Source organism: Arvicanthis niloticus, chromosome 14 (genome assembly GCF_011762505.2).
Source record: "Arvicanthis niloticus isolate mArvNil1 chromosome 14, mArvNil1.pat.X, whole genome shotgun sequence".
Lineage (NCBI taxonomy): Eukaryota > Metazoa > Chordata > Mammalia > Rodentia > Muridae > Arvicanthis > Arvicanthis niloticus.
The window spans coordinates 31150786-31174537 of NC_047671.1; the positions used below are offsets into that span (position 1 = coordinate 31150786).

Here is a 23752-nt window from a genome sequence, read left to right on the forward strand (position 1 = left end):
ACCATTGAGTGGCCTTAACCATCTCTCTAGCCCCTGACGTGTTTAACAGTAAGAGTTATTGGATGAGACCAGGGAAGACATTCTGGTCCAGAGAATGGTGCAAACAGTAGAGAGAGTCATGAAGTACTGTAAATATAAGGGGAAATGGAAGTTTCATTTTAGTAGCAGGATCAGTCTGAGAGTAAGAGTAAAGGAGATGAGAGAAGGGTGAGCAGAGACCAGGGCCAGGGGCTGTGTTTGCAAGCACATCCAGGATGGTCTTTAGGAAATGGGAATACCATTAGGTGGTTTTCTTAGTTAGAGTTAGTATTGCTGTGATGAAACACCATAACAAAAGCAACTTGGGGAAGAAAGGGTTTATTTGGCTTACACTGCCACATTTCTGTTCATCACTGAAGGAAGTCAGGAGAAGAATTCAAACAGGACAGAAACCTTGAGGCAGAAGCTGATGCAGAGGCTATGGAGGGCAGAAACCTTGAGATGGAAGCTGATGCAGAGGCCATGTGGGGGTGCTGTTTGCTGGCTTGCTCCTCATGGCTTGCTCAGCTTGCTTTCTTACAGAACCTAGACCCACTCACCCAGAGATGGCACCAACCATAGTATGCTGGGCCCACCCCCTTAATCACTGATTAAGGAAATGCCCTACAGGCTTGCCTACAGCCCAATCTTATGGAGGAATCTTCTTAGATCCTCAGAGGACCAGTCCTCTTAGATGACATTAGCTTGTATCACTGGCCAGCACAGTGGTTAATTTACACAAGTGTACCTTTGTCACACTACAAATAGAACATTCAGTCTTTAATGGGACTCTCAAATACTGATGAAGGATGAAACACATGACACCAAGAAACCCTCGCAAGCTCTCCCTAGTATTTATATTGTAACTATTTGAATCCTCAGACATCTCAAGATCTTTCTTTTCTCTTCTCCTGTAAAAACCTTCCCTCCATCTATGAAGTTTGGTCAGCACAATCCTGGTTTCTTAAACCTCTTCTCTTCTGTAGTGGGTCACAATCTCTCTCTCTCTCTTTCTGACACACACACACACACACAATTTAGTTTTGTTGTCTGCACCTAGTTTAAGTCGACTACTCTTCCACGCTTCCCTTCCCTTTTCTTTTTTCTCTTTTGTCTTTTCCTCTGTCTCTACCCCTTCTTGCATATATGCTTCAGGTATGCCAAGCAAGCACTCTGAGCTATGCCTGCAGTGCTCAATTAAAATATTTATACATAAATTTTATCTTTTCTCTTCTAAGACAGTTAAACCCTGCGCAGCTAAAACAAATGGGCTGGTTTTGTGATGACTGTCGAAGGCCAGGAGAAGGCTCCAAATTTTCATATGTCAACTATTTGGAACCACTTACAGCAGCTAAACTATACACTGGGCAGGAAGGCACAGAGAAGCAGTAATATGATAAAGTGTGGACGTGGGGTAAACTGGGGATCTGGCGCCAGGACCCTACAGCCAACTACTTGAAGGATGGAAGTGAAGAAGGTTAGGATATTAAGACTGCTTTTTAGTTGAACTCTAGAGTAATCTAATAGTGCTACATTAGCCACCATAGCTGGAGACTAACAGAGGGACAGACGTATTCAAGACTCAGAAAAAAAAATGACAAATTCGACTTGCTGATGCTGATCCTGAGATAGCAGCACAATGCTAGGTCACACTGGGAAGTTCTGCTTTCATTTGATGTTAGATGTCAGCAGCCTACAGAGCTATGTGCTCTAAAATAGTACTTAGAGATAGACACGCTCACAGGCTGGCTATCCATGGATAATTTCTAAAAGGAACAAACCCGATTTGAATTGTTTCCAGCCCGCCCAGCCCCCCTCACACTTTTCCTTTTCCGAGTAAGTAGTAGTATCCTACTGAAGGGTATCTCCAGGGACAATGTTTTAAGAAATGCACAGAGTGGTTAGAATGACAGGATAACTAAGATATAAAGAAGTTGCAGGAGGTGGAAGAAGTGGTTGTTCATCTACAGAGGAGTGTAAGTTGAAGCTCGGCAAAGGCATGGTTCATTTCCAGGTCAGAGAAAGAGAAAGGGATCTCGGAAGTAGAGTTTTAAATGACCTTTGACAGCCAAGAGAGCTTGGAGAGAGAGAGAGACAGACAGAGACAGAGAGAGACAGAGAAAGAAAAAGACAGAAAGAGAAAGAGAGACAGAGGGAGAGAGATTTGGAAAGACACTCAGTTGGGATGGCAAAATCATGAATTTACAAGTGTGAAAAGTAACTTAACCTTTGTAAGATTCAGTCTTTTAATCTGAGAAATAACGCTCAGCTTGTCAGGTTTTTATTAGAATTCTAAACTGATATTATAGGATTACACATAGCCAACTCAATAAAAATGCTATTATTAATAGTTTTCATCTAAAATTTCTTGAATTCACAAAAATCCTTGATGGATGTAAACTGGTATATTGAAACCTAGATGTCTGACAATAACTTTAGAAAATTCTAGACACTCTAAACAACAACAACAAAACAATCCTTGTTCAGACAAGCCTGGAACAATAGCAGCATGGTGGAGGCAGAAACTCTCTAGAATTAGGAGACAGATACCACAGAAATTTCCTCAAGGCATCAATGACAGGGAGCCTTTAAAGTCAGCCTGTCATTAATTGATGCTGGAAGGCAGCATCAGAAGTTTGGGAAGTATATCTGCCTTCCTTTATACACACAGATGTAGGTGGCAGGGTAAGAACCAGAGCTTTCCTCCAACTACAGTCATTAACTGGCACCCTTGGGGCAGACCAGCGGGAAAACTCTGCAACAGAATGCTGAGTTAGTGTGGCATACTTCTGCAGAATAGGCCACAATGCCACAGACGCAGACACGAGTCATTTTCAGTATTGGTCAAACGAGTAAGCAAGGTCAGAAAAAGATTGGATTTAGAAATTACATGCTCTGGTCTGACAGATTTTTTTTTTCCTTCAGCACAAAAAGATGGGATGATTAAAAAGATTTTTCTCAGGCCAGCTCACTTCACAGAGTCAATGGGAGGTCTCCATAATTTTTTGCTTGCATCCTGAGCTGGTCTGAGGAACTTGGTGCTATTGAGAGTGGCCATTTGACGTGGCCGGCCAGTATCCTTCATCGGGACTAAGCCATGCTGTCCAGATGGAGAAGGAGATGACTAGTATGACAAGCAAGCTTTTGGAGACACATGTAAGATGTCAGGATCATTCATATCCTCAAGAGTAGCAGGGTAACTGATAAATGGACAGTGGTGCACAAGAGTACCCTGTCTGTTGGTGCTCATTACACCTCTGTACACACATAGGCTAAAGTGCAATGAATTTGCCCCAGGAGTTTGTGAGGTCTTCGTCAAAGACGTTAGGGGGGCAAATGGACATTCGCACACTCTGATTTATGGTTACTTTTTCAAATATCACAATCTGGAGCAAACAAATACATATAAAATATACTGCTCAAGATTGACTCTCAGGATTGGATGCACTGGCATCAGTGTCTTCTACAGTCACCTGAGGCCTAAGTGCCCAGAAAATGGCATCTTTGGGAAGCTTGCTGGTTGAAACTTTCCAGGGTCTTTTTGTGTAAATGGAAGTTTCAGGATCTCTGCTTCAGATCTATGCTCTATGTATCAATAACCACTGATTGCCACTTGAGGCTCTTCACTGACTTACCTGGCATCCTTTCCTACAGTTACTACTCAGTTGGGCCGTCAGTTTAGACTGGTTAAACCATCTGACTGTGTATAAGAGTACATACTGTTTTCATTTTCAGCATCTGCAAGAATGTGAACCTTATGTATGGAGTAGTAAAAATACTGATTTTTAACTTTATGTTTTTGTTGTGTTTTTCTTTTTAATTTTTTAGTTTTATTTTTTTGCAGTGGATAAACCTCCCTTATGACTTCTGAAAATGTTCTGTTCATTTTCAGGATTACATCGGTATGAATCAGGAAACTGAGAGAAAAAAAGAAAAACACTTACATGGGCGTTAAGTTTCTCTTGGGAGGCTTTTACTTCGGCTTGCAGCTTCTCAATGCACTAGAAAGAGAAGGGTTAGGAGAATAGGTGTGTAAGTCTTCATAGTCAAAGGACCCCACAGGCAAATGTGTGTCTTTTCTCAATCTCCTGACTGGCAGCATTAGGGGTTGTGGAAAACTGTACTAGAGAGGTCATTTCTCCATTCCTTGTCCTCTTCTATTCTACGAGAGAGCCCAAGGGCAAAGTACAAACATGTTAACTGAGGAAAATGATGACTTGAGGTAATGAGCTCTCTCTCTCTCTCTCTCTCTCTCTCTCTCTCTCTCTCTCTGGGTGTGTGTGTGTGTGTGTGTGTGTGTTTACAAGTGTATGAGCACATAAGTACTTTTACAAGAAACATATCCATAGGCATATACAAACTCTGTGGATTGAACAAGAGGTAAATGTATATAATGACACATACATATGTTTTCAGGGTTCCATCACTTTACAAATTAAAAACATGTGTTCTGGATAGTTTGTTTGAACTTGGCACAAGTTAGAACTATTTGAAAGGAGGAAATCTCAATTGAGAAAATACCTCAGTAAGAACCGTCTATAGGACATTTTATTAATTATTGATTGATGGGGAAGGTCCCAGCCATCCCATCACTTGGTGCCATTCTTGGGCTAGTGGTCCTGGGTTTTGTAAGAAAGCAGGCTGAGCAAGCTATGGGGACCAAGCCTGTAAGCAGCACCCCTCCATGGCCTCTGTGCCAGCCCCTGTCTTCAGGTTCCTGCCCTGTGTGAGTTCCTGTTCTGATTTCCTTCAACAGTGAACAGCAAAATGGAAGTGTAAGCCAAATAAAACCTTTCCTCTTCAACTTGATTTTGGTCATGATGTTTTATCATAACAACAGCAACCCTAACTAAGACAGCACATCAAATTTTAAGACCCATTGTTTTATTTTACAGAAATAAGGCCTTCCTAAGGTCTAACCTTGAAAACTAAGAAATATGTGTACAATTGATATCATGGACAAAATAGACTACTCAGTTAATATTGCCCCAAAAGGCACATTATCAAAAAAGAAAAAGCTTAAAATGCAACTTAAAATTCTAATATGTCAATGTTCAGCAGGAAATAAAGTTACCTTTGCCAAATGAAAATGTTACATTCACCCCCATTAACTCGAATTTGAACTTAATTTTAAAAAAATGCTGAAGATTAAACTTGGGTACTTGTACAGTTTAAGCAAACTACAGTTAACAGATTTCAGGTTAAAAGTTTGGGCTCCAGAACTCCCAATGAAGTAGGCTCAGGCCCCTATCCCAATACACCAATGAAGGGAAATAATAGTAAACAGAAGAGAAGGGAGATATATCTAACATGGCCACCCCGGGAAGAGGAACAAATACAGGCTCCAGCGACATCCCCTGCCCCGTCTGATGTTGAAGTACTGATGGGAAACGAGGAGGCAAGAAGTCTGCACAGTGAAGCACTCTACGTCAAGATGTGATCCACCCAACACTGGCCCACCACGTCCTCAGCTGGTTCTTGTCCTGCGTGGTCGTCTTCTACTCCATTTAGTTGTTAATTTTAGAAAACAACCTTACTCCTGTGGACAACTGCCCTATCTGGAGGGAGTGCTTTTTATTCTCTCAGATTTTGGTCTTCTAAAATCCTAGGTCACTGTAAGTTTAGATAACTTATCTCTATGTCTTCAGCCAAAGAGACAGACAGAACACAGGCAGAGCTGTACATTTTCCCTTATGATTTTAGTTATCTGTGGGCCAAAGGAACAAGTCAACACTTTTAAGTAGGAACAGCTTCAAGTGCTTGTTACCTCTGAGTGACAGGTCCAGCTGTTTAAATGCGAACTTTGCACCCAGCAATGGCTTACCGACTTGTCATATACGGTTAAGCAACACTTCAAACAGATGACCTTTCTTCCTCGTACCTTGTCTTTCTCAAGAACCATGTTTTCATACATCTCTCCACCAACATTCTTTCGGTTCACATCCTCTAGCCTTCCTTCCAGCACCGAAACTTTCTCGAGTAGTTGTGATTTCGTTGCTTCTGAAGCTGTAAGCTAAACAGATAAGCTATTGTCAGGACATAGGATTCGGTGGTACTTTAAAGACTCCTTTTATAGGGTCGACTTAGGGATGAATTGTCCTCTACTAAGGTCTGTTAAATCTTTCCATAAAGGGCTTCTGCAACGTTCTCTACAAATATCAAGTAATGAGAGAAAAGGGGAACTTCCATTGATTTCATTACTTCTAACATGGGCAAGCAAGGTAAGAACACAGTCACGATGCAGGAGACCTCTCCCTATGATGGGCTCTCAGCGCTCACCTCCCTGCACTCTGAGGTCCCACTGCTGGCACAGCTGCCTCTGAAAACCATCTTGTGATCACCCCAGGTTCTTGAAACTTAACTCCTGGAGGTCTACAGCTCTCCACAGAGTGTATGGGATCTCACTCACTCAAACACCGTAAGAGCAACTGTGTTAAGAGGCAGAAGGGAAGGTTGAAAGTTAAATGTTTCAAGTTTAAGTCTTTTTAGAGCCAGATCCATGCAAACCACAACCAAAATACCCCTTTGTGCTTGTTCAACTGTTCCGGTCCCTCTTGAGGGTGTGGTGTGATGGCCCTAGTCCCTCAGAAACCTGGCTCCCTGATTGGCTCTTCCTTTCTCTCAGACAGCTCCCTGTGCTCAGTCTCTGATGCTCAGTAGTAAGCCTGTGAGTCACTGGAAGATCTGGAGAGTTTTATGTTCATAGCATCTCTCTGTATCTTTTGAAGCATAGATTATCTCTGGGTACCTCTTTCACATTTTCCTGGATGTTACTGCAAAATATACTTTTTTTCCTTCAAAAATCAGTGCTGTTAAGTAGTTAACCATATGAAGAGAGCTATCTGAAAGGAAATGAGTGAGCTAGCATACATACCTTACACTATACACGGGCTTCCCCAGTCGATCTACAAATTATTCATTTAACATGAATTTGTTCAATGGGAACATAACACAGCCACTGTGTTATGGGCCAGGAATCCCTAAGGTGCATACTCAGGGCCAGAAGAAATGCACATTCCAAGAACTGTTGGGGACACCTTTCAATTCTAAGCTGTATTGGAGGCTCAGTGTGCTTTTATTTCCACTAAGGCAGTAGACTCTTGGGCTCATGGTGGCTTGGGAATGTGGTCTGGCTTCTCTGAGCCCACTTCTGTCTTTCTAGCTAGCTAGACTAGCTAATCATGTGGACTCTGTGTCAAAAGCCTTCATCTCACTTTTGTTAAGTGGCTGAGGTGAGTTGCTGGGCCTCTCATTTCCCTTTGCAATGACAGTGGGGAAGAAAAGAATATTACCTAAAGCATGACACTTATGTGTGTTCACAGAGCAACATTCAGTAGGAAATCTGCAACATATTATGACTTTCATTCTTCTTCTACCTTCTCTAATCACTACCAGCCTCCATTTCAGTGTTAAAAATATTTTTGTTTGTTTGTTTTACTGAGAATACTTTATTTGCTGGTAGAAGTTGCTAAAAATGCACAGAACAAAGACTGCTTGCTTGTAGTCATCATTGCCAGTGGCCCTTATATTTTTTTCAGATCTCTAGTCCACAACGATCTCTGAAACACTGGAGGATGGGTGAGAGTTCTGTCTCTCTGTCTCTCTGTCTCTCTGTCTGTCTCTCTGTCTCTCTCTCTCTGTCTCTCTGTCTCTCTCTCTCTGTCTGTCTCTCTCTCTCAATTGAATTTGGTTTGTTCACTTTTTGCCATTATTAACTAAAACTTCTTTATGGGATTATTTTCCCCAGTTAGGTACATTTTGTTTCAATATCCTGTCTGAGGAGTAAAATATCTTGTCATTATTTGATTGTTTTTCTTGTAAATCTATTTTCCGTTGTTTGGAGAGTTTCTACTCCTTCACCAAATAATTATTTATTTATTCATTTGCTGGAAAAATAAATTTGTTATTTGTTCTACATAAGAAATAGAAGATTAAAAGTAAAAGTATTATTCTTACCTTCAAAAATTATTTACATTTTAACTGAAAAGGCAGACAATTTAAAAATAAATATTACACAATGTGGAACTGTACATATGAATAAACAATGAAGAACTATATCAATAATTGTTCACATTTACGATAGAATTACTATGTAATAGACACCCTGCAAAACCTTTTACTTTTAAATTATTCCAGCATCCTCGTTTAACTCCTTGGGAAGTTTAGACGGTTGTTATTCCCATTTTTCAGACAGTAGGTTGAGTTTCAACCAGACTGAACTTTCCTTTGGAGGTATGTTCTCTTATCTACTAGATATGTCAGTGTTGTAGCCATCCTATAAACTTCAGGCAAACTAGGCACTGAATGACCCACCCTTTGGCAGGAGAAAATAAAGGAAAATCAGATGCCTGAGGGTAGTATTGGAATGCTTTATCACTAGACCTTGAAGTCCAACCTACCAATATCCAACAGTGAGCCATAAAGAAGTGGGTACCATTAAAGAAGTACCCAAGGTATTGGGTTTTCTAACATCTGTTGTTGTAAGTATTCAGCTGATAAACTAAGTCATCCTCGAATCCCAAATACTTGGTCAAGTGTCAGAAGCTGAGAAAAAGCATTTATATGTATCTTATAGATAAATGGTGATGTTTTGTAGATACATTATGTTGGATGCTATCCATAAAGGTTGTATTACTCCATCACCTGGAACCCCATGTGTAGCTTTGTTTATACTTTTTTGGTATCACTTCTTTAAAGACTGAAGGACTAGATACTCAGTGGTGAATTGACTTACTTAAGTAAGACTTTATAGCTAATCAAATGGATTAGATTCAGACTACATTGGTATGCCTTCAATCACTAGGCTCTTGATCATGTTCAGCCTTACCTCTAAGGTTGTCTACCAAGATGAGCTCTGTGAAGTCTTTCTCAGAATGTTGGCTCATCTACATGAGGAATTTACTTTTTCTTCTACAAGTAAGAAATCTCCTTATCTTGCCACAGTCTTCCTTTTAAGGTAGATACTAACCTCATATCCTTCTTCTTTGTAGGTAACAGTTTAATTCATGCTCAACATAAGTTAGAGAAGTCTTCACTCAGTCAGGAGATTCATGTTTGAGTGTTGGGACCACAATTCATTGATACTCTGATCTCATTGGAAAAGGCTGCATTTTACTATGCTGCTTTGTGCTTTGCTATGCTTTGACAGATTAGTTCCCCAGAAGTTCAGACTAAACTATAAAGGAAAATGAACAGGTAATTCCATGAACACCAACCCCAGTGCCAGAGGTGGTTGTTGGCAGACCCCTGCAATCATGCTTCTGAGAAAGTGGACGCAGGGCGAACATGAGGTCAAGGCCTTTCTTGACTACACCGTGAGATTGAGGCAAATATGGGTCATATAAAATCCTGTCTCAATACACACATGCAAATGAAATCATATTGGCCTGCACCAATCTTGGCTTTGAAGTATCTGCATTAACTTTTTGAAATGTGTGTCTTGGTTGTTGTTATGTATCATTGTCTCATGAAAGCACAATAGAAGGGTTTTATTGTTTTCTTGTCAAGTGGATGGTTTGTGGCAAAACCTGGTAATTTACTGTTGGTGTCTAAGATGTATCTGTGAACCTAATTATTAGCAGGACAATTGGTAGCCCCTTCCCCCTTTGCAAAAGGCCATGAAACAAGCCTGATAGAAAGAAAACAAAAGAGAAAGATATATGATGGAATGAAAATAAAAAGTTCTATCTAACTTAGCAGCAGGCCTCTGCTTGAGAAGAGAGAAACAGTGGACAGCATCTGTCCTGTAAATGATAGACCTTATGGACCCTGAGTACCAACCTAGCAAGAACATATGATTCACCTGTTGAGGGATTAACATTCATGGTTTGGGTTTTGACTCATCCTGAAGACAAGGTCCTAAGCCTCTTCTTAAGATACCAAATTGTTGCTAAGAGATGATCATAAGAGCACTGACATTAATGTGATCAAAAATGTATCATATATATGTGAAGTTGTCAAATAATAAATAAAACATTTGAAAAATTCTAACATGAGAAGTCAAAGATAAACTCCACCAGTTGTACCATAGTGAGGATCAAGCAAAGGTATTGATGTTTTAGAGTCATATTTATGTCTCATTGAAATTAGAGGATGGCAGATGGGAAGCTCTAGGAAGTAGTCTAGATGCAAGTTAATTATTGGGTTGGCAAAAAGAAAAAAGAAGGTCAAAATTAATCACTGAAGAATTTATAAAATCTAGAAGAACACTTTCTGGTTCTAGAAAAGTTTTTGATGAAGAAAAATGTTGATATCCAAAGAAATCTCTGTCATATTACTAGCTATAGAAATAATAAAAATGAAACTTCAGTGATCGTATAATAAGGCATATAGTCTTTGCAAAGTTGGTGCAAAGAAAAATCACTAACTAAATGAACAACTGTCTTCAACAAGTGATATGAACAATTCTTTGGGTGGGAAGATAAGATCTGGCATCTAGAATCACTCACACAGTAGTTAGCATGTCTAGTTCTCAGTAAAATTACTAACCTTCAAAATGTAATGTGCATTTTTCTTTGAGAAAACTCATTTATTAAGAGAAATTGACAGAAATTGTTGTATGGGATCCCAAAGAAGTGCTAGGCTTTCTGAACAAAAACCCTGATGGTTAGTTTATGTAAATATACCAGAGTTAAAAACAAAACAAAGAAACCTGTGGACAGAGCAGCAGTAACGGAAATCTGGAGAATGATATGTAAGTAAATGGGAAATGGCAAAGAGATTATAAAAGGGAGCCAAGCAGAAATTCAAGTGAATTTCTAGGAAATTCCACTAGGAAGGTGTGGTGCAGCCTAGGATAGAAGAGTCAGGAAGCCAGAAGAGGGGTCTCTATCAATTCAGACGAGTATAACAACATCTACTATAGTCTGCGTGTTTAAAGCAATCAATATTATAAATGATACTATACATGAGTCCCAAATTGGTCAGTCTCTTCTCTATCCTAGAAGAAAACCATGTCACCTTAGGTTACTTCAGCTTCATGATTATCTCTAGGTCTATTTCCTGAAGTATTAGGATCTCAACATATGCACTCAGGACAAGTTCAGCTTTTTGTATTCCACATCTAGCCCTCCTCAAATTCACATTGTACTTAATGCAAACACATCTGAGAGGACAGCCCCCAAATTCTTAGCTTGCACAACTTTCAACTTTGAAGTCTACGTTTTATCAAATTATCATCTAAATCACATATTAGTAAGATTCAAGACAGTTCATCTGGGAGAAATACTTTTCTCTAGCTGGTAAACACAAGAAGCCATATGTGTGTGTGTGTGTGTGTGTGTGTGTGTGTGTGTGTATGACTTCAAACTATAGTAGTCAAACAGGCACAGTAGAAGCATTTCCATTCCACAAAGGAAAATGAAGGACGGAGAGATGAATGCATGAGCCTGCAAGGCATGAGAATCATTCTTTGATGACGTGCTATGGTTCTGTTGGGCAGGGCTTGATCCTTTGCAGCTGTGCACAGTGTGAGTCATAGCCTGACACCTATACTGCATAGAAGTCTCATTTCCAGGCCTCTGCCTCATAGGGGCCAAAATTCTACCACGTGAGTCTAGCTCTTAAGGTTCTGCCATGCTAGCTTACACCCCCATAGTTTCAGGTGACCCCAGCATCATTGCTTGTTTGGCTTATTGAGACTAAGGATAACACATTTACATGTGCATAGCTTAATTGTCTGTCCTGTGGAATCTAAGAAGTCAGAGACCCTCCTCTTTCTTCCATCCCATCTCCATCACTTGTAACTGAAATTCTTGCTGTTCCTGTTGAGGGTGCTGAGTAGGTCTGTGGTTCACACTCATAACTATCTCCTTAGAAGACAGTTGCGCGGCAACCCCTCTTGGCATTCTCTGCAATACAAATAAGCTGAGAACTTTCTGTTCTTTGCTTAACAATTACTTTTTTTAACTTGTGTATCTCCTTATCTGTCCCTTCAACACTTAGAACTCTTTTCAGCCAAATTTCCAGTTTCATCACTGACATGTTTTCCACTTCTCACAACAGGCTGTGAACACAACTCAGCCAGGATCATCTTGCCTTCATTTTAAACACCATGTTTGTCTTTTCCTCCCCTGACCCTGTTAGAATCCCTGTTAATATTCATATTTTTACCAATATTCTTTCATGATAATTAGTCTTCTCAGAAAAAGTAGAGCTTTCTCTTCAGCTCTCTGTTTCTTTTCATTTCATGGTAGCTACATCCCCCCAGTACTGGGGAAATAATTGATCTTAGTACACACCAGACAAGTACTGTTTCTGCCGATCTATGCCTTCCCAATATCTACTTGTTAAGCACTTCCCTTAAAATTTCCAAGCCTCTACCCAGCATGGTGCTCCAAATCTGCTTCTACATTTTAGTTACTTGTTACAATCGAATTCTATTTTTAAAAAAACATTTTCAAAGCCAAAGAGATGGCTCAAGAATTTAGAGCACTGGCTGCACTTCCAGATGACCCAACTTTCAGTTCAAAGCTCTCCTGTTGTAACTCAAACTGTCTACAACTCCAGGGGATTCCACACAATCTTGTGGACTCCGTGGGCACTGCATCTGTGCAGCTCAAAAACATACATGAGAGTGAAGCACTTATATACATAAGATAAAAATCAATCAATCAAAAACATCTCTCAATTTTCATTTATTTAGTGTCTGGATGTGAGTGTGGATGCGCATGTGGAGGTTAGAGCTGACCTGTAGGACTCTAGTCTCCCCCTCCACCATGTGATTTCCAGGAAATGGACTCAGAGTCATCGTTAGCCTTGGTGGTATGCACTTTGATTTACTAAACCATCTGCCTGGCCCACTATTTCATGATACCAATATCTGTCAGTAATTCGCTAAGAATATAAACACATATATTATGGACCAAGTAGCTTAAGATTTTATATTGTACTGTTGTGAAGTCTAAGTTCAAGGTCCCAGTATGTTCAGAGGTAATTAGATTCTTCTTTCTGTCATCTCTCTGCTATAGACTCACAAGGTAAGGGGGAGAGGTTTCTTGTCTCTTCCTCCTCTTATAAGAGTACTAATGCCACCCTGTTGAGGTTATCTAAGCTTAATTGCATCACAAAAGTTGCATCTCCCAATATCATCAAATTAGAGATGCGGGATTTTACATGTGGATTCTGGACCGGGTGACCTACATCTCATGAGAATTGTAATAGGGCACTGGAATCATCTAAAGAAAGAAAGGAAATCCAAGAGGCCTATGAGATGCTATCAAATGCCCTAATACATATTTGGGGGGAATTGATATATATTAGATAAAAATAAACTATAAGAGAAAATCAAATAGTTCATTAGAAGTTATCTCACAGAAACAAAGCACAAAAAGTCATAAAATGCATAAACAAAAAAGTGAAATGCATATTTCATTATTTATAATACTTTAACTATCAGTGGATCCAACTTCCCAGTTAAAAGAAAAAGACTAAAAGATATGATCAAACAATATGCTGCCTAAAATGGACAGACTTGTTATTCAAACAGGCTAAAAGTGAAAGAGAAGGTACTATGTGCATGCAATAGCCAAGAGAACTACTTCCTATTATGGGCCTGTGAGATACCTCAGTGGGTAAAAGTACCTTGTTGCCAGTTCTTACAGCAGGACTTCTAACCCCAGACCCCACATGTTAGAAGGAGAGAATTGTGATACACATGCTTACACATACTCACATGAAAAAAAATAAATGTAATGAAAATGTTTGGAATAGTGTTCTTCTGAAGTATTTTTATTAAAAATAAAGTCATTATATGTTAATTAACAAAATATCATTTCATCAAGATTAGAAGATTATAAATGTACCAAACAGGAGAACCAAAATATGTAAAGTAACCGTAACAATAACAGTATTTAGGGAAGAAATTGTAGTTTGACAAGGTTAGTTAGAAGGTTAAAACATACAACTGAAATAATGAGCAATGACATTAGAAAATTAAAACAAAAAATCTGTCTATAATAACATACTGAAAAACAAATCCTAGTAATAAATTTAACCACAGAAGTGAAAGGCTGGTATGCTGAAACTACAAATGTTACTGAAGGAAATGAAATAAGACTTAAATACATGGAAATACATCCAATGTTTATAGATTAAAAGATTTAATACTGTTAAGTTGCCAACACCCCTTATAAATTAAATGTAACCACTATTAAAATTATATATTTTATTTCAGAATGAACAAATTGATTGTTTAACTTTGATGGAATACTAAGGAACTTAATTACTCAGAATCATCTTATAGAAGAAGGTTGGAGGATGGACACCTCCCAATTTCAGAGCTTACACAGATCTGTAATTGTCAACATACTGTCAGGTTGGGACAAGGACAGATGTATGAAATGATAGAATATAATTAAGTCCAAAGACCTAACAGATTTTTGTCCAGTATGTCAAAAAGATTATGAAGATTTTCTTCAAAAAATTATTAGGACAACTAAGTAATATATTGCAAAAACCTGGTATTGGACCCCTACCACAATTTATATAGAAATCAACTCAAATGAATTAATGACTAAATAATCAAAGTTATAGAATTATTTGGTGATAATATACTATTGCATGTTCAAGATTTTGGACTTGGCAATGCGTGTCTTAGGGTTTCTGTTGCTATGGTAACACACCATGACCAAAAGCAACTTTAGAGAGGAAAGGATTTAGTTGGCTTTCATGTCTTAATGACAGTCTCTCATGAAGGAAAATCAAGGCAGGACTCAAGGCAGGAACCAGGAGGCAGGAGCTGATTCAGAGACTACGGTGGAAAGCAGGTTATCGGCTTGCTTCCCATGGATTGCTCAGCCTGCTTTCTTACAGAACCCAAGACCACCTGCCCAGGGAAGACAATGCCCACAGTGAGCTATGCCATCTCACATCAATAATTCATCAAGAAAATGTCTCACAGGCTTGCTTACAGGCCAATCTGAAGAAAATAGCTCTTTAATCGAGCGAGTTTCTATCTTTCCCCCAAAACTCTATTTGTGTAAAGTTGGCAAAAGATAACCAGTACAATTAACCATTTCTCAGAATAACATAGATCCTCAAAAACTCTCAAAAAGCATGGAAGCATGAAAATACACATATATATTTACAGTACATATGTATATTCAAGTCCTGAATATAAATAAGAGTCAACCATGGTTGTTTTATCAAACAAAGCTACCTGTTAAAAATGATGGAAAAACAAAGACATGTCACAATAAGCACAACCTAAGACGTTCATGAGCAAGACAACAGAGCAGAAACCAGAAGATACTTAAAGGAATACTATGCAAGGAAAGAGGAAGTCTCAATCACAAGAGTGCAGGAAAGAACACATTTCATGTGAGGATTAGGTGGACAAAGGACAGCAGAGAACTGTTACTCTGCCTCTCAATAAATGTTCCTTGCTCACCCTTACAAACAAGGCAAGGAAAGGTAGGACTCCATCAGGTACAACAAACCCCTATCAGTAGGGAAGAAGTAAGGAACAAACAATAATCCAACCAACAAGGAAACAACCAATGAAATCACAGTAACCAACAAACTTCTATCAAAAATAAATGTAAATAGCCTGAAGCTGCCAGGAAAAAGCAGCAGACTGGTTGATTGGATTTAAAAACAAAATAAAACAAACCAACTAGATTTAACTATCTGTGGTCTCCAGGAAACAGGTCCCCCTCTCTGATAAGGACATTCACTGGATGATGGTCAAAAGAGAGAAAGCAATCTTCAAGTGAATTGTAGTTGAAAAGCAGGTTGCATAGCTATTCTGACATCTGATAAAATTGCCTTCAAACCAAAAATTAGCTGCAAGATTTTAAGACCGTCACTCTATGCTAAGAAAGTGAACAGTTCATGGAGAAAGTATAACAATCTTAAATGCATATGCATCAAATATTGGCACGCCCACTTTCATAAAAACAAAACAAAACACTACTGGACATACAATGTCAGATTGGTCCTGGTACAATGCTGGTGATTAGCATGTTACCTTCATTTTCAAATTGGTCATCCAAACTAAAGACCAACAAAGAAACCTTCAAGGTACGTTGCACCAGCAAACATAAAGACAGTATTTCATCGAGCATGAATGAAGCAGACGTTCTTCTCAGTATGCCCTGGAGCCATTTCTATAGCAGACCATATTCTATGCCAAAACCACATCCTATCAAATACAGAGAACCAAAATAATCCTTATTTTTAATGATAGCTTTTTCTATGTTTATTCCTTGAACCAAAACCCAGCTAGAATGCAGAAGCCACATGTGAAAAGGAGTTTGACTTTGCCCAACCCAGCACTTGAATCCTGGCTGAAATAAGCTGTCATGTTTGCCTGACATGCAGGCCTAAGTGACTCTTTTAGAAATGGCCATATAATATAGTAGAGACACCTGAAGCTTGAAGAGAAGAATTTTACCATAGTTTTGCAAAGACTCTATTCCAGGATGTAATCTTGCATGTGATGCTTACTTAGTCTTATTGCAGGTGTCTTACAAGATGGTACATTTAGGTTTATAAAAGCAGATAAGGCAGAAGTGAATGGTACTCACAATCTGGGTGAGCACTCCTGACTGACTGAGTCAACCTGGATGCATCCCTCTTCTGGCCTTGCTTTTATGTGATATGATAGCCAGACTTGTTGCATTGTCAATTGAGTTTCTGCTTTGTAAAAAGCATCCATAATGGATCAACAGAGATGTTCTCAAAGTCCATCCTTTTAAATTTTATTCATCTCTTCTTGTCACAAAGCTTTTGCTTCTGCTGTCTTTTCTCTGACATCACCCAATCCACTCTGTTTTCTGTGTTGGCCTTTCTAGACAATTCTGCTCAGCATATGAAAATACAATTTCTCACAAATGAACAATGTCATTGAACTTCTCCCTTCTTTCCTCCCTCGGTTATCATTCCATTTCCTTGCTTCTTGCTCAGTCAAACATCTTCAGGCAAGCATCCATTCATATTCTCTTTCAAGAGACACAAAATTGAGAGGTAATTAGTTACCTCTGACTGGAGAGTCAGAGGTAACTAACGTTTCATTCACAGATAGAGTCTACAAATTCAAAAGGAGTCAACATACCATGTGTCTCATGTGTGCTTTTTTATCTCAGCACTATGCCTGTGCTGGCCCCATTATTTCCCAAAGGAAACTAGCAGTCTTCACACATCAAAGATGCTACCTACCTACCTACAGACTCAACAGTGAGACGATTCATTTTCCACGCAAAATTGAAAAAGTACTCTCCTTGGTATCTTAGGTCATATAATTTCTCCTGGATCAATCTTTACAGTCAAGAAGATGGGCTACCATCATTACCTGAACTTAAGTCATATGCTTTAAGTTTGGTTTTCTAGCCATGAGCACCATGATTCACAGTCATTTGTTATTATGAGACTGGAGTCCAAAAGTGGCAGTTCCAGGAACAGGCCAATTACGGTCCACCATGTGGATACTCAGGACAATTACAATGTTATACTATGTGCATGCACATACTGTCTTGCTTACTTTTCTACTGCTGTGATGAGACAACATGACCAAGGCAACTTACAGTAGAAAGAGTTTCCTGGAGTTTATAGTTCTAGAGGGTGAGTCCATGAACATCATGTCAGAGACCATGGAATCAGGCTGGTATGGTGCTGAAGCAGTAAATGAGAGATTCCAGCCTGATCTATATGCAGAAATTAGACACACAGAGAGAGAGAGAGACAGACATTGGGAATGGTATGGGCTTTGTAAACCTCAAAGTAACATAGCTCCTCCTACAAGGCCATACCTCCTAATACTTTTTAAACAGTTTCATTAACTGGGACCAAGTATTAGAGCACATTAGTCCATGGAAGCTATTCTTATTCACACTACCACACAGACATACATATATTCATATACACTTATGTTCACTACACAAGTATGCGTGCATACACATATATGTGTGCATGTACAAACATGTGTATACACACATATGCTCTTATAATACATGGATTGTCTAAAATGTTCTCACATAGTATGATGTATATATTCTGTAGTTGTTACAAAATGCACCCACCTGTTCCCCAAAGGCAGCACAACAAAATCGTATCAACTTACTTCATCAAGTTTCACTTTCAAGTCTCCAAGCTGCTTTTATTCCCCCCAGGAAATCACAGACACATAAGAATCCTCAGGATATGGCATTTCAAAACCAAATTTAAAATGGGTCATGGTTAATGTGCACAATATATAGAAGAAGATAGAGCAACTTAGGCAAGGAAAAGGAATCTGTAGCGGTCACCAGCCGTGGCAATTGCCACGTTATACCCCTCATACGGAGAAAGGCTGCATTATCCTGGCAGTGCCGTGAGTAGAGACAGAACAACTGCTTGACTCTGCTCTAACTGACTGTTGGGAACCTCCCCCCCCCCCATGCCTATATCTAAGAAAAGAACTAGGGGATTTCATCAGCAAAGTGTCACTGATTTCTCAAGACCACTTCAGTTGCACTACAGACGCTTAAAGCAAATTGGCTTTAACATAATTCACTGGGTCATCTTACTGGGAGGTAGACACTCCTGAGGTCTGAATCCTCTGTTAGATTTTGAGAGATTCCTTACTCTCCTGTCATTGGCTCCCTGCCACGCCTTTCTCTCTCCTTTTCAGCCCATCCTTCTCCTTCCACCCTCCCCTCTTCCTTCCTCATACACATACATATCGTTATGAAAAAAGTGCCCAGTTCTAGGCAATTGAGTCAACAGCCTCAATTACACTTCCCTTTTAGTCTGGCTTCTGCCCTCCTGTGCTCTACTGGTTCTTACTGTGTCAAGTTTCTACCATAGTCTCTTCAGCAAAGGCAGTGTACCCTTTCTGGCCTTTGTATTCAACCTCACAGTATAACGTATTGCGCATCCAAGGACTCCATGCCTCTTTAAACACTCTCTTCTTTCTGCTTCCAGAACATTTTCTGAACTTTTTCTGTAGCTTCGGCTAGACTCTTTCTGGTCTTCCAATCTTCTGACTGTAAAAATCAAAGGGCTTGATCTGGGGCACTGCTCTCTGCTTTGTGCACAGGTATGTAGAGACCTCTATGTAATCCTGTTGACAATCGTGGTCCAAGCACTAATTATATGTTAGTGACTCTCAATATTTTTTATAACTAGCCACTCAATTTTTATTCATACATATACACACATTGAGAAATTTACAAGATAGTCCTAATATCCAGTCCATCCTTTTGTTGACTAACCAGCACCTCTGTCATCTATCCTAACTAAAACATTTAGTTCTGAACCTGGCTTTAGGATGAATGTCAGCTGACGACCATCCACTCAAATCTTTTCTCTTAAGGTAAATAGCTATAAGTTTTCAACCCCGTCAGAAATCCAGAATGACTGAGTTAACTATAATTGTAGGAAGCACGTTCAAAGTGGATCTACTTGCGGTCAGTGCCTTTTCCCCCTCTTAGAAAATGGAGTTGAAGCCATGAGCAATTAAAGACTGGACATTCATCCAGCCATCAAATACAATTGTTAAAATCACCCTATTAAGTAATGTGGAATTACAGGTTAATTTATTGCTTCTTGTCTGCGTTCCTAAATTTTCTGCTCTACAACCTATACATAAATTTTCAGCAAGTAATTGTATAAACTAGGTTTTCACAAAATTGCTCAAAGCCAAAATCTAACCAAGTTTTGCAGAGCTCAGTTTGTAGAGGAAAAAACTTTGAAAGCAATGTGCTAAGTGCTTTACCTGCTGGTCTAGACCATTACTACAGATACCATAATAATTTGTATCCCACTTGTGGATGGGAGGGAAACTCATGGCTGAAGATCCACTTTGACTCACAAAACTGATTTTTATCTCATTTAACCATACATTTAAAGAAACAACAAATTCCCTATCCTATGCCGAGTCTTAGACCACTGAAAACAAATGTTTGGATTCATTAATAGTTTGCCTTTAATAGTTTTTTCCAAGTACTTCAGTGTTTGTGTACAACTAAAATAGTATTTCAGGACACAATTGAGAGCAGAGTAACTCCTGTGTTAGAGTGCCAGGGCTGCTGCAAAGATGACCACACGCTGGGTGGCATAAACAGCAGGATCTACTGTCTCCTGGTTGCAGAGGCTAAAGGTTGTATCTTAGTGTCAGCAGGATTGACTCCTCCTTTGGGCTATGAGGGAGAACTGATTCTGTTTCTCTTCACTACATGCTGGTGGCTTATTGGAAGTTTCTGGTGCTTTAGCTGATAGAATAATCCTCTTGGTGTCTGCCTTCATCTTTGCATGGCTTTCTCCCACATGAATATCTACAGTTCCCATCTCCACTCTTAGTCAGGATCCCATCATTTCAGATGGAAGGCTTGCTCACTCTACTAATGGGCAGCCACATCTCAGCCAACTATATCAACAATAAGCCGACTTCCGAGTATAACCGGATTCTCAGCTACACAGAGTTAGAATGCCAACAAATGGATTTTAGGAGAACACAATTCAACTCATAGCATACCCAAATTATTTGAGGGGGGAAAACCCTTCACAATACAGGACAACTTAGTTTCTGAGTGAAAATGTAAAGAAATCTGCACCTAAAGGCCAAATAATAATTGAAATATAGATGCCCAGCCACAGAGACTCCAAATTTGTATTTAATGTGCATGGGTGTGTGTGAATGCATCTATATGTGCACACGAATGTAGATAATACTAGAGAGAAACGAAGAGCCATGGAAAAAGGTGAGGTGATTAATTGATTTGGCTATGAAAGTCAGTGTTTGGGTGTAAAAGTATGCACTCACTGATAATTGGATATTAGCCTAAAAGCTTGCAATATCCAAGATACAAATTACAGACCACATGAAGATCATAAACAAAGAAGACCAAAGTGTGAGTGCTTTGGCCCTTAGAAGGAGTAACAAAATACTCATGGAAGCTAAGATGGAGACAAAGCGTGGGACAGAAACTGAAGGAGGGGCCGTCTAAAGACTGTTCCACTAATCCATCCTTTGTGCAGTCACCAAAGGTAGACACTGATGTGGATATCAGGAAGTGCATGCTGACAGGAGCCTGATATAGCTGTCTCCTTAGAGGTCTGCCAAAGCCTGAAATATACAGAGGTGGATGCTCACAGCTAACCATTGAACTGATCATGGGGTTCCCAATGGAGGAGTGAGAGAGAAGATTGAAGGAGCTGAAAGGGTTTGCGACCCAATCAGGAGAGCAACAATACCAACCAACCAGAGCTCCCAGGGTCTAAACCACCAGCCTGGGAGCACATAGGGAGGGACCCATGGCCCCAGCTGTATATGTAGAGGAGAATGACATTGTCAGGCATAGGTGGGTGAGGAAGTCCTTGGTCCAGTGAAGGCTGGATGCCCCAGTGTGGGGGAAATCGTGGGTGGGGAGGTGGGAGTGGGAGGGTGGGTGGGGGCATATGCTCATAGAAACAAGAGGAGGGGGGATGGGATGGGGGCTCCTGAGGGGGGGAGAAAATGGGGAAAGGGGATTACATCTGAAATGTAAATAAAATATCTAATACAATTTTTTTAAAAAAGCAGTAACATCAAGTTGTGAGGCACTGAAGTCAGCATATTAGACATAATATAATTAAAACAAACAAACAAACAAACAAACAAACAAACACATAGCTATTCCTGCCAGGCAGAATGTGCCCAATACACAAACTTGAATGTACTAGAAACAACAGCTGTAAATCTTATTTATTTCAACTCACAGAGTCTCACCCTTAGGCAAACAAACAAACAAACAAACAAACAGAAAATAATTCTTAAAGACCTTCTGTTGAAAAAATGTGTGTGCCCTACCTTGTAACTCCACAATGTAAACCAGTGATTTTTTTAGACTATGTCTTGCACTCAGAGACTCCATTTTTAAAGACTCCATTTAACCCCATTTTGAAAATAAAGGCTCTTTACCTTGGTAGACATACAAACACCTTGGTGGATATACAAACAGCACTGTTTGTCTGGCATAACCCACAAGGCACCTGATGATTCATAATGTAGTCCTAAAGGTTATAACTTCACATGAGTCTGTCTGGACCTGCCATTCACTTATCTGCATAGTTGACCATCTGAACCTGGATCTTCCCTTTACCTCTACAGTTTCCTCAACATCACGCTTCTGCAGCTCTGCTGTGACTCTGTAACCCAGGTCTTAGGTAGCACAGCAAACCTCCAGACTCAGCTTGTCATCCTGTTCCTGAAGAGACTATCTTTGCATATTTGTGAACTTCCGTCTCCCAGGCTTCTAGGAAATGTATTGAACTCTTCTATATAGCCTTTTAATCCCTTCGCAAGTATCCTGTAACAGATGATAGGTGATGGATGGATAGATGGATAGATAGATAGATAGATAGATAGATAGATAGATAGATAGATGATAGACAGGTGATAGATTGAAAGATGATAGATAAATCATAGATCGATAGATGATAGGTAGAGGATAGACATATATAGACATATAATGATAGATATATAATAGATAGATAGATAGATAGATAGATAGATAGATAGATAGATAGAAAATAGACAAAGTTACTGTCTCCTCTGTAGTATGTGAACTGAGAGTTGATACTAGCAATTAAGATTGGAATAAGTAACCTGTATTTGTCTTGTCCAGGGATAGCAAGGAAAGTGGGAGTATTTGGCATATTGCCACCAGTGAAACCTCCATACCACATAGGCACATATATGTTCCTGATATATTCATTTATGGATATTTGCAGCTCTCTCAGGACATCCACCAGGCTATTCATCCATCTGAGAGCCTTACAAAATTTCAAGGCATTAGAGAAGAAACTCTTGTCAGGACTCAAAAATTTCTTGTCCACAAAGACTAGACCCCATAAGTGAACTGACTGCAGACTCACTGTAGGGACCAAGAGCCCATTGCTAGGACACAGAAAGTCTCTAAGTTGAATACATTCTCAACGCAACTTCATGGATCATAAAGCAGGCACTCTGTGATGACGAGCCTCTGGAGTTGCCTTCCTGCTCTTCAGACTGAGAAAAAATGTATTTTGATATCTTTGATTGTCCCTGCCCTCCCAAGACAAGGGCTAGTCCCTGCCTTAAAGTCCCTATTTATCAATGTGAAGGATTTAAAGGAAAGTGAAATAATTTCAGAAAAGCCTCCCTGAGGGTAAAAAATGCAGAGGCCCTCTTTGAATGAAGAAGGCAATTGTCCCAGATGCGGTTTTTAAAGCAGGGCGTGGCTGTTTCCACTGGGATGGACTGACAGTTCAATTCACTGCCACTTCAGAGTCTGTGAAAACCCAGAATAAAATAAAACAAACAATCAAGATGAGGACCTATTAATAAACGATGGAAAATGGGGTGGGGAAGACTCTGCATGCTCCATCGTAGGATGACACACCCCCTTTTGTTACCAAGAGAAGTCAGGGGTGGTACAAGCTCACGAGGGGACAAAGCAGTGAAAGAACGGTCTGTGGGGTTTATTTCTTTGTTATTGGATACCAGACATAAATACAGGACACTAACAACTGAAGCAACAGGAAGACATCCTAAGGTAAATGACAGAGGACACAGAGGACACGGACAATACGGGACACACAGAAGTTCTAGAACCTAAAATGAAAGTCCAAACCTGTTCAATATTTCTTCCTTAGCATGACCAGACAAGGATTTTCTTTTTTTTTTTTTAATCTTATGTTTTGTGTGTACTCTCAGAAATTTTCATCATTGGCACCTGTATGCTATACCCTGAAGTCAGTTATTCTCAATAAGCTGCCCTGACTCTTCAGGAGTTCG

General features: G+C 39.6%; 1 protein-coding gene across 1 annotated transcript in view; it reads right to left on the reverse strand.

Annotated features, from left to right (window-relative positions):
• Positions 1-23752, reverse strand: part of Ccdc192 (coiled-coil domain containing 192) — a 193212-nt gene that overhangs the window by 128348 nt on the left and 41112 nt on the right. The window contains exons 4-5 of the mRNA XM_034518367.2: positions 5900-6031; positions 3963-4019 (exon numbers count right to left, since the gene is read on the reverse strand). Of these exons, the coding sequence (XP_034374258.2) occupies positions 3963-4019; positions 5900-6031 (189 nt within the window). The remainder of the gene's footprint in view (positions 1-3962; positions 4020-5899; positions 6032-23752) is intronic.